Below are 12177 nucleotides of genomic sequence, written 5' to 3' on the forward strand. Positions count from 1 at the left end.
AGGTCTAAGCTTCAATAAGCTCCTGAGGAGGGAGCGCGGGTTTCTTTTTATGTACTTTTGAAGGCCCTTTAGAGAATGGAGTCAATCTGACATGACCTTCCAAACCAGCCATCCTAAGGGAGGGTGTGACAGAAGAAATCAAGTTCTGTTCTAGTTGTGCCAATTTGCCATTCACCGCTTATCTTTTTTATGGTAGCTTTCAAATCAATGCATGTTTAAAAACTATATCCTTCCATGAGCCATACATGTCCTTCTTGAATATCATCTACCTTTTCAGTACCCCGATGTTAGCTTTTTAAAAGGGACCATGAGGGAATTTTACTTGGAACTATTTTTTTTTCCCGCAGTAATAATATTTAATTTAATTTATTAAATTAAATTTGTCGGTTGTTTTTTTTTTTCCTCTCCCCCTGTCTAGTTCTGAAGAGTGGAAGAAAGTCAACAGTTCAGAACGTAAGAGGTTGGGACTCACTGTTGAGAATGATGGAGAGTTCTGGTGAGTGGGAGTCATGTGGAGGGTTTGGAGATGATGGCTACACTGAGTAATTGATGTGAATTCTGCCTTTAACAGCTTCAAAAACAACTTCCCCAAATGGATAAGAAAATCCAGTTATCCAGTCCTGGCACAAGGTCTGTTTCTTTTAGACTTTCAGGGAATGACAGAGAAGAACAGAAAAAATGAATTAGAAAGTAATAGAACAAGATGAGTAGCTCTGAGTAAATACAATTTTCAAACAGCCTCAAAATCTGTCACCTATATTTCGGACATCAGTTTATGGTTCAGGATAACATGTGCTGTTTTACATATGACAGAATACCAGATGCTGAACATGCTGTCAATCCTGTTTACTGAGTGCAGTTTCTGTAGGGTTTCTGCCTCAACTAGGGCTGAGGTATCTGTGAACACAACTGCAGCCAAGGAATTTTGGTCAGTGTTTTGCAGGATGTGGAGGAGGAGAAGCATTCATTCCCTGCAGAATCTCTAGAACTCTAATCATTTCCCCCTGCTTAAACCTTAGATCCATCAAGTTCAGTACTGTTGTTCAGAGGCAGTCCAGCAATTTCCACAGTAGACCATCAATATTGCATCTAAGAGTGGAAAGTCTTCTGTTTGCAGGGCTTTGTCAGAACAGGCCACCGGGAGCCAGCTATTGGGTTTGGTCCTAGGCTGTTAATAAGCCAGGCCATGATGTTAGTCCAGAGGTGCTAAGCTGTTCTCTCTTACAAATATGAGGTGAGTGTTTTTTAACTGCCATGCAAGCCAGTCTGTCACCTTAGTAGACACAGGTTGTAGCATGGAGATGGTGCTAAGCAGGAGCTATGTCCTGTGTATACACGTTTGAGTCATGCTCAGGAACAGCTGTTAACAACAAGGACCTTATTAATGTTGTTCTTGAGGAGTGGACAGTACTTTGGTTGCAGGTGATCTTTTTTGCCTTTGCAAAACATATATGGTGCCAAATGTATCCTGATAGATACAACCTACCCGTTAGGCTTAGGCCCTGCGACTGAACAAATCCAGAGCTGACCAAACACACTCAAGTCATCTTTCTCCACATTAAGTTCGAAGAAACTGTGATTATGGCTTCCTAAGCATTTCTGCATGGAGAGATTTCCAGTGAATCAGTTTGTCCTTGACTTAATCTGGAAAGCTGAGCAATGCCTCCTCTTAAATTGCTGGAAGATTTTGTATGTTATTTTGGCTCTTTGGGTCAGTAGCACTGTGTATTTTTAAATAAACCACAAATTTCTTGGTGTCTGCTGGTACAGGATGACGTTTGAGGATTGGTGTAAAAATTTCACTGATGTGGACATCTGCCGGATAGTGAATACCTCCTACTTCAGTATCCACAAGACCTGGGAGAAGAAAATGATGCATGGGGCTTGGACAAAGAATTCAGAGCCCCTGCTAAATCGTTCTGGTGGATGCTTCGATAACAGAGAGACCTTCCTGCAAAACCCTCAGGTGGGAATTTCCATACTTTGCACAGTATTAAAGTGCATCCACCTTAAATAGGCTTCTGAAGTACCTGCTTTATTTAGGACTCAGCAATGACCGCTTGATAGAAATTTCATTGCAAGTGTCTGCCCTCTGGAAGTACATTGGTTCACTGCATGTTTCAGTGATTTCTCTGAAACCTTTCAGAAGGGTTTAGATACTTATTTAGAACTGATCATATTTAGGACTGATGAGTCAGGGACACATGGGTGAGTGAAATCCTGCCTAGACTTTGTTTAGTTTCCCAATTGTAGAAAAACAGCAGGTTGCTTTTCTACTGACAGAAATCCATTCACCTCACACCCTTAAACATCAGGAAGATTTGGTCCACTGTAATTAGTTAGTATCCCTTTGTTCTAATCTAAGTTTGATAAAGTATCTGGTTTGTGCGCCAAGCTGACCCTCATCAGTGTTACAGAACTTGCTTTGTCTCATCCTAGCTCATAGCTCTTGAGCTATTCAGGTTATCTGCTCACCCATTCTTCCTTCACTTCTCATCTTCCTCCCCCTCTCAGTATTGTACATTTTCAGCCTGGTGTATGCAAATTCAGGCATAAAACTGCCATTACTGTCAATGACTGCTGGACGCTTACTACTTTAGGTATTACTTTGAAAGTTGACCTTTCTGCTCTTTTATAACTCCCTACATACTTTACATTGTTAAAGATGTTCTTGTGTCTGCTTCTCTGCACTTATATGGGAGGTTTCTGTCAGCACCCTTTAATTTTCCTTGCAGGATACTGGGGAACTGCAGCCTTTGCTATTCAGACTAGGAGTGATCTGAAACTCCCAGCTCATCCTTTCCTTTAGGTGTAGACAGAGAAGCAGTTCTTCGCTGCCCTGTCTTGTGCCAATGCCTCCTTTCCAAAAGGTGATTTTTTTGCAGATATACCTCTGTATGATTTTGGATATATTCCAAGCGTTTGTGTGCATCTTAAGTGTTTAGCTGCCCCAGAGAACAAAATACATAGCTGTTATGGTTGAGTACAATGCCTGGTGCAGTGGAAGGAGTTCTTTTTATTCCAGCTTTGTCTCAAGGTTGGTCGATTAAAAGGCTCTTAATAGCAGTGCTGGAACATATTTATATTAGCTTAGGGCCATTATAAATTACTGTGGCATATACTACCATATTCTAGAGAGAATCTCTGCCTGGTCTTCCAAAGTCAGCTACCTGTCTCTGAGGCCTCCTGTGAAGTTTATCTATTCAGAGAGGAATTGTGACACTTCCAGTTCCATTAAAGTAAAGGAATTTAAGCCAAGTATAAACGTATTCCCACAGCCTCCTGCTGATTTTCAGGTCATTACCCATTAGGACAGCTGAAATGTAATCAGATCAAAGGTCTTAACAGTTACATGCGTCTCATCAGACGGATACTTTGGAGCTCTCACGGTTCCCTTTCCACAGCTCCGTATGCCCTGGGACATCCCAGGCTGTCTGACAAAGTAACACTGCATGTGGTGTAACAGGGACAAGAATTTGAACGTGCCCCAGTATGTGTTGCTGCATATTTATGTCTCTCTTTTTAGGCTTTTGTTTGCAGAGGCTCTGTACAGTCTTTAGGATACGTGCTTTAGAATACCAGTGTTGGTAAAACACACAAGTAAGGGTGCAAAGAAGCATTGATTTTTGTACCAAGAAAGAACCAGCCCAGCATAGCAGGCAGTAGTTCTGTAGGAGGCTGATCTGGACTGTAAATACTGGGAATAACTAATGAAGCCCAAAGGCTTGAGAAGGAATTGATTTTCTTTGCAATACTGCTGTGCTTCAGCCAACTCTGCCGTAGGTTGGCATTTCTTCCCTGTTTGCTTGACACTGCCTGAGTGGGTGAGGGTCAGGGATGAGAAATGGGATGATGCCTTATTCTGCAGAGCTCTGAGCACAGAGGGATCGTTCCGCAACAGTAACCAAGGCAATCTCAGTATCCCCCTCGGAGCAAAGCTCAATGAGAATTTGCTTTTCAGCAGCTTTTGGAGAAGCAGGGAGGAGGGAATTGAACCCCCGATGATATTCCTCTCCATACTAGTCAGAGGTTTCTGGTTTTGCTTTAACTGGGATGTGTGATGCATATAGTAGTCAGCTGGACACCGCTGCAGTTTCATGCTGTTGTACATTTGCTTCACATTTAGAGGTCTGTAAGGATGGAGAATACATCTGCCTAAACTTTGTAAAATAGGATCCTCTTCCCCTCCATTCATTCCTACAATTTAGATTTGCCCTCTGTATGTAAAGGAGAAACAAAATTTAAAGAGGTCTCTACAAGTGAAAGCGTTTGAGTGTTAAATTTTGTCATACAAGGAAACACCCATCTGAAGCTTTTGTCTATTGAAAGCCTTTGTATTTACTGGGGAACTGGTCTGATAGCGATATTTTAATACTGCAGGCAATCCAAATCTGATTTTTTGAGATGGGAATTGCTGTCTAAACTTGAAATAGTTTGCTTTGATTGGCCTTAAATTCAAGTCAATTCAAATCGACTTTAAACAGTTTGGATAAAAGGTTTGCATGTTAAAGGTACAGAAGTCCTTCTTAGCCCTTTTCACCTGGATATTCCTAAAACTCTCAGGAAAACCAAGAAAGACCAAAATTGGCATTCTTGTCATTTTTATATTAAATAGAAATTGCAAGCATAGAACTGTGTGTGTGTGTGTGTGTGTGTGTGTGTGTATGTATGTGTGTATATATGTGTGTGTGTGTGTGTGTGTGTATATATATATATATATATATATATATATATATATATATATATATATATATATATATATATATATATATATATATATATATATATATATATATATATATATATATATATATATATATATATATATATATATATATATACACACACACACACAGAGAGAGAGAGAGAGCCTTATTTAACTAACATTCAGAAGATTCCTTCATTTGCAGGTCATGTGTAAAGATTATGTTTGAGGTTCACAGGCCCTGTTTAGAAATCAGAGTTAAAAAAAAGAATCCAAAATGATCAAATACCCCATATCGAGTCTGTTGGTTTAATTTTTTTTAATCTCTCTCGTGATTTATATAAATCTAAATATAACCTTATCTTTTGTCTTCTGCTTTTTGAACAGATATTCTCTTCTGCTGCCTCAACAGTTATTTTGTAATACTGTCTCCTGCTGTCCTCTAGGTGAATTACCTGTTTCAGTGTCCCTGATACATCTAGTTTAAAGACTCTTATTATTAGCATTCATTTTCATCTTTGAATTTCTGAGACTGTCTCTCACGTGTAGAACTCTCCCCTCACCCACAAATGGCTTTTCAGGTACCTCCCTCGGATGTATGTATTTCTTTGGTGATGGCTTTATGTTCATATCCTAAGGCATTTTTAACAGCTCATTCTCTTCTCTCTTGTGCTAGTACATCTTTGATGTTAAGAAGACCGAGGACAAAGTGTTGGTCTCGTTACAACAGGAGGATCGGCGCAGGTACAAGAAAGAGGGGAAAGGAGAGAGCATCCCCATTGGCTTTGAAATACTCAAGGTAGGCAGCCTTCTGTGTTCCCGGTTCGGAGCTTGCCCAGCAGCCCGGATGCATCCTGGCCGCAGCATCTCTGGCAGAGAGGGGCACGATTCTCATGGTGGGGTCTGGCTCTCCACTCAACATGAGCTTCGCGTGCATGCTGCATTCAGCCACCAGAGCTGTCCTTAGACAGTCTGAACAAAATTCAATTTAGTTCCATTCAAGCTCCAGTTGAACTAAAGTAACATAAGTCATTTTTCCTTACTGTAAAAGAATTTTAAGTACTTTTCCTTCCCCAAGTTTGGAAGAGAGAGATTTTTTTCCCCCCACAAAAAACATTAATGCTTGAAATTTGGAGGTTTTATTTGGTTTTTCATTTGCTCTTTCCCATTCTCACTGGATTTTCTCTGTTCATGCCTCCATTTCATCAGCAAATACAGCCAAATGAGTTTGAAAAGTTTGCGGTTTTTCTTTTGCCACTTAGAAAAGCCAGAAGAGTCAGGAATGTTTTCAAAAGCTGGAATAGTGAAAAGGAAATGAACAAATGTGAAAATGAAGCAAAGGGATCCCAAAGAATAATTTAATTGCAGTCCCAGGACAATTTGACTAAATTGATTAAAATAAAACCACAGGATCCAAGAGAAGAAGAAGGGGAAAGCAAGAGAAACAGCTGTGGATCTGCATTTTCACTGGGGATCAGGATTATTTTATCATCTGTTGCTACAGCTGGTGGGGCTACACTGAGACTATGGCCCTGCCCCAAAGAACAGTAAATAATAGTGCCATATAGAGCTAGTGACATTTGCATCACACCTACACCTTTGAAAATCACCTGTTAACCAGATACATTGAGAAGTGTCATTATGGAAAGTGGCATGATTTGTCTATACCTTGTTCCTGGCTAGTCAGTATATCTAATTAGCAGAAAGGCTTCGAAAAAAAAATCACGCCTTCAGGAAAGTGTCAGTGCTCTTTTATTTCTGTGTAATATTTTCTATTTCAGAAGTGTTGTAGCCTGCCAAATGCATTAACATGACTAAGGGCCTTTGGAAGACCATGGCCTAAATTATCTGAAGACAAACGAGAGCTACCAGAAAAGAATGTAGGGCTGTCTTTGCCCCAGGAGTTGCTGAAGAAAACAGTTTGTATTTTAACCGCGCTGTTGCAAGCATCAGCTCCCAGAAAAAGGATGTTAATGGTTGAGCACAGCTTCAAGGCTTAGAACAAAACATAAATAGTTATTCTGTGGTTTTCGTATTCAGGAGAGGACAATGAAAATACAGCTGTGGGCATCTGTTCAGATGCTCTGGATTGAGAGCCTGCTGTTAGACACTCTCACATGCTGAGTACTGGGTGCTGGAGAAGGAAGGAAGATGAATTTCTATCTCAGCTAAGATGGCAATGTAGCTTAGTGGGTGGAGTCCTTGGAGTGTGCATGCATGTCTGAAGGACTTTTATGTTCCTAACTGTGCTGTTGCAGTATTATAACTCTGTCAGTGGGTGCATGTCTTTGCCGGGTCACCCCTCCCCGCCCCGCTTAGGAGTGTACGTGTGTATACCAATACAGTGAAGTGCAGAACAGCGCGACTGGGAGGCAGTGTGGGCTAGTGCTTTGAGCACTGGGTTGACCATTAAGACCATGCCTCTGCCCCATCTTCAGCAGGTGAACTGTGCCAAACCATTTGCCTTTACAGAACATTGTCTCTTCTGCTCATGAAAGGCTGTGAGATCTGCAGGGAAAGTTTTGCCTGCTAAGCCTCACCTCTGATATCCCTCATTGCATCAGTTCCTCTACTGCTCTGTGGCTGTAGGTGGAGGATAACAGAAGCTACCGGCTACACAAGCTGACTGTGCAGGAGAGAGTGGCCACATCTATGTACATCAATACGCGCACTGTGTTCTTGAAGAGGGTCCTTAAGCAAGGCCGCTACGTCCTTATCCCAACTACGTACCATCCTGGCATCATTACAAAGTTTATCCTGAGACTCTTCACAGATGTGCCATCAAAACTCAGGTATTTGGAACATCACAGCTGTGTGGGATCATTCCTTGCCCATATTGGCTGCATCTCCTTGTGAAGGGTCTCTGTCAAATGTCCTTGGCTCGCTGGCACACCTCACTCCAGAATTAGGCCTTGAGATAGTCATGGTCACCTCCAAGAATCTCCAGATGGCTCATTGGGATTTGTGCATGCTTAGGACGCATTTATTTAGGGACCTAGGAGCAGGCAACTGAGTTTGAGTCATTTGACTCTTTAGTTAGGCTTTTGTAGTTGCCTCCAGTTCTAGATCTGAACTCTCCGAGCACTGGTGCTTGCAGGTACAGTTGATACTGTTTACTTCTCTTGCTATCTTCCTTGAAACCGGGGGATATCTGTGAGCGTAAAACTAGTGCACAGTGAAATTGGGCCCACTGAGTTTGTCTTGCTTTGATACTATTTTCCATAGTTTAAAGTTTTCTGTGTCACTGTCATGCAAGAGATGACACAGGTTTGGTTTGGTTTTATTTCCTTAAGTATGTCATTCCTGTACCACAGACTTCCAAGATGACAGGTGGGGAGAAAGTGTAAATCTGATGTTCTTTAAAGGCCTAGCTTCCACCATTGTTGATCGTTTGCTTGGCTTTCATCACTTCAATTTTTTGCCTTGATTTTTCAGAGAGCTGAAGGCAGATAAGCCCAAAATGACATGTTGGAGTCTTCTTTGTGGCTATCCGCGTAGAGTCACCCAAATCAAAATTCGCTCTGCAGAGGGCTTACAGAAGCAAGACAGATCAGGTGGTAAGTGTAAAGCAGACCTGACAGGGTGGGAATGGCTTCTTCAGTCCTCTAAAGCTGAGCTGAGTTAATATGCAAGCAGCCAGAAATTACCCAAACAAATTGAAGGTTTGTGGGAGTTTTTTGCAGCACTTTGTACTATCTGCTCAAAAGGAGAGATGAGATGAATATGATGATGCAAAACAGCCAGAGTCATGTGTCATCTATGCTGGTCCAAATGGGCAGTAGCAGCCAGACCTTCCAGAAAAGCTTTCTGTGGAGATCAGTAAGAAATTCACTTCACAGGGTTATCTGTTTTCTAAATGGAAAATGTCCAGGGAGACAGCTGAATAGCACACGCTCATGCAGTATATTATACTTGCTTCAGCAATGTCATTCAGGGCCTTCAGAGCACTTTGCTCTTCGTTACCACAGGCTTAGTAGCACTTCAGGGAGGAAATTGCTGTATTCAGGCAACTATTTTCAGCTGGGTAGGCTGAGACAGGGAGAGGTTAAATGACTTGCACAGGACTATGTGCCTACATGTCAAAGGAGGTATCCTGAAGTAAGAACACTAAAATGTCCATTAGTTTCTGATGTTGGCAGTTAGTTAAGAAACTTGTCCAGCTGTTGTCATTTGCTTCCTCGTTTTCTACGCCTGCTCTCCACCTGTCATCCTTCACTGCCCATGGCCAGTGGAATAGAAATAGGCAGGCACATCCCACACCAAGTGGTAAGGAGAAAGCAAAGGAGCAGAGACACTTTGAACTTGGAACAGGAAACTAAAGAGTATCTCCTGGTGGTAGAGAAGTCATTAGGCTTAGCCTTATAATACAGTTCATCTTCAGTCTCAAGAAGCAGCTGCAAAGTATCTCCCACCAGCTGGTGACAGTTTTGTTCCAGTCCCCTTTTCATAGTTATTCCTGGCACCCACAGAATGGTAACTGAAAGTGCTTTTCACTGCGCAGGGCACTTTCTGTTAACTCTGGTTGTCTCTTCAGGGGACAGGAATGTTGGAGGGAAGAGATATAGGAAATTGTTTCAGTTTTTTTCTTGGCGCTTTTCTTTAACAACAGTGACTGCATACACCTCAGCCAAGCAAGTAGTATGGTTCCGTGTTCTCAGAAAGGCAAGATGGATGGGTGAGTCTGAAGGGGCAACTCGTGACAAGAACAGCAGAGCAGCGATTTGAAAAAAGGCAGTATGTTCTTGTTCTTACCCTGTGAAGGATATTTTCATTTTTAAGTTTTTTGTTCCCTTTTTAAATTCCTTAAACATTGTCCTCTAACATTCCCTGCAGCAAAACAGTAAAAGCCAATTCTCCACCCTTAGCATTTCGCAGTCCTTAGCACAATTGCAGTCATGACAAAATCCTGCAAAACGGTTGCTGCTGCTGCCAAAGAGCTGGCTCCAACTCGGAAAGTGTTGTGGGATTTGGTGTGTTGTGAGGCAGACCATCAGGAATATACAAATGGGACTTAAAACCAAAGAGTAATAGAGATTCCTCCCATAGGGTAGCTCAAAATACCTTTCGGATGCCTGTGCTAATGTGACACATTCAGGTTGAATAGCATATTCCTCCATTCTGAGCACCTGGTGTTGGGCTGACGATTACCCTGAAAAAAATGAAAATGTACCCTATTGTGGGCAGAACTGCATATAGGAAATGGGCACACAGATTTTCTGTTTAAAGCTAAGCAAAATTTCTGCTCAAAATTTTATCTGCTGAAAAATGCAGATTTGAGTCAAATGATAAAGTGATACTGTTTCTGAATTTGCATTGGATTCATCTAGTAGCTGACGAAATATTTAAAAAAATCAATCTAATTGTCAATGTCAATTTTTTTCTGAAGTGCTTCCATTTTTCTTTGTGAAACAATGTGTCATTTTTAAATTTCTCAAAAATATAAGGGGATCTGAACACAAAATCTAAATGAATCTTGTTGCTTGACTTTGAAGAAAACTTCACCAAAAAAGTTAAAATATTTTCCTTTTGGGTCAAGCTAAAGCTTTTAGTAAAAAGCTTTAGTCTCTTTTAGCTTGTAGTCCCAAATCTCATCTATTCAGAGAGCAATGAAGGAAAGCTGGCTTATCTCACTCCAGTAGCTTCACTGTTATCTTGAATTATGCTGTGAAATCCCTGTTTTTCTTTTTGTTTTGTTTTTTTAAGCATTTCTTTTCCTTTTCTAGATGCATCTCCAACTCACAGGGCACAGTCGTAGATTGACTTACAGAATGCCACATCTTGTAGCAGCTTGAGACACACCAAGTAGGGAGAGTGCATTTAAAAAAAAATAAAAAGTCCTGAAGCCAAATGTGCGCTGCTGACATTTGTGCTACAGAATCAAATCAAGCTGTGCAATGACAAGGATAACACCCATGAAGTGGCACTCTGCCTTCTGAGGGCACCTCGATGGGATGTTTGGCCAAGCTGCTGATTGATGCTACACTCCATTTTTGCTAACATAAAAAAATGGATATTGTGCTTGTTTCTCACCTTTTGTTTTCTGGGTAGATTAAAAGGCCTGCTATAATTGGGTCATAAATGTACACCAGAAATCAAGGGGCACTTTGGACATTAAATATCCCATATTCTGAGATCGTTCCCTGACACTGCTGTAAAAGAATGCAGCTCCCTGTTGCTCTCTCCTCTCTGGCTTCTCTGGATCCACATCAGGACCCTCTCCCTTATCTCAAGGAGAAATAGGGGCCAGGCATTTGGAAAAGACTGATTTCTGTGGGGATCTCAAACTAGCTTTCTCAGAAGAAGTGAGTTTAGACCTCAAAGTTCCATGGGCAGTTACCAAAATACCAGCCTCACCTGCTGTTTACCCAGCATTTATTGGTATGAACTACACTTGAAAGTCATCAGCAGTCTCCTGTCTGATCAATACTGTGAGATGAGGGAAGAGGCTACCCAGCAATACCCATCCGAAGTGACAAATAGAGGTTTCCTCTTAGGTTAGGCAGAGTCAATATGTTTATTCAAGTAGAAAATAGGTAGAAAATAGGTAGTAGCTGTGTTCACGTACTGCTCAGAAGAGGGCCTCACCCACAGGTTACTCATCTTCTGGTATGAAGTTTGATAGGAGCTTGTCTTCCATGCAAGCTGCTGAGTCTGGCTATCCCCACCGCATTTCACAAGAATTTTCTGATTCTGATGAGAGCTCATTTCTCCTTCACTTACTGATCTGCAGCATCTCAGCCTTTGAGCCAAGCTGCTACTTTTCTTACGCTCGGTCTCTGTCAGGCATCAGCTGTATTCCCTGTTGTCCAGCTACCTGCCTGCTTTTGTGTAAAGCATCAATATCGTCCCTTAGCATAGTGTGAAGCTGATGATAAAGAAGGAGAATATGATTGTTTCTGAGGCTTCTGAGAACTGAAACACCTTGCTACATCTCTGTGACAAAGTCTGTCTTGAAAACATCAGCTATAGTATCTCTAAACTCTGACACTGGGGTGTACAGTTGTGGAAGGGAAGGTTGTCCTACAAGGAGGAGCCTGAACAGAGACACCATTTTTGATATTTCTTAAGCTTGGATGGAGGGAGTTTAGACTTGACTGCACTGTTCATCACATAAGCCCATTACTGCTACCTCAGAGTTGCACTTAGCACAAATTTCTGAGCTTAAAAAAAAAAAAAGTGGCAGTGGAGAGAAAATGAAGATTGCGTAGCAATTGCACCTGGCCTGGCTTGTGGGCTTGTTGTCATCAGAACCCTGCTGCCTGCCAGAAGAAGGTAGTTTAATCTCTATTTTAAATGTCTATTTGAAAGCTCCTCCTTGCTGCTGTCTTTGATCCGTTGTCGTGTCTGCAAAAAAGAATGGATGGTTTGCTGGTAACAAGGTTAATGGATGAGTCTAGCTGCCCACACTCAATTTTGTCTGAACGCTGGCCGCTTCTCTTGGAAGTAGCTCTCCCTGAGTTAGCTTGTTCTGA

At 41.6% G+C, this 12177-nt stretch overlaps 1 protein-coding gene across 6 annotated transcripts in view; it reads left to right on the plus strand.

Annotated features, from left to right (window-relative positions):
• Nucleotides 1-12177, plus strand: part of CAPN6 (calpain 6) — a 68046-nt gene that overhangs the window by 47620 nt on the left and 8249 nt on the right. For all 6 annotated transcript variants that reach the window (XM_064518127.1, XM_026100374.2, XM_064518128.1 and 3 more), the window contains 5 exons: nt 419-496; nt 1771-1966; nt 5382-5504; nt 7295-7497; nt 8141-8262. In XM_064518127.1, the coding sequence (XP_064374197.1) occupies nt 419-496; nt 1771-1966; nt 5382-5504; nt 7295-7497; nt 8141-8262 (722 nt within the window). The remainder of the gene's footprint in view (nt 1-418; nt 497-1770; nt 1967-5381; nt 5505-7294; nt 7498-8140; nt 8263-12177) is intronic.

This window comes from Dromaius novaehollandiae, chromosome 11 (genome assembly GCF_036370855.1).
Source record: "Dromaius novaehollandiae isolate bDroNov1 chromosome 11, bDroNov1.hap1, whole genome shotgun sequence".
In the NCBI taxonomy this organism is placed as follows: Eukaryota; Metazoa; Chordata; class Aves; order Casuariiformes; family Dromaiidae; genus Dromaius; species Dromaius novaehollandiae.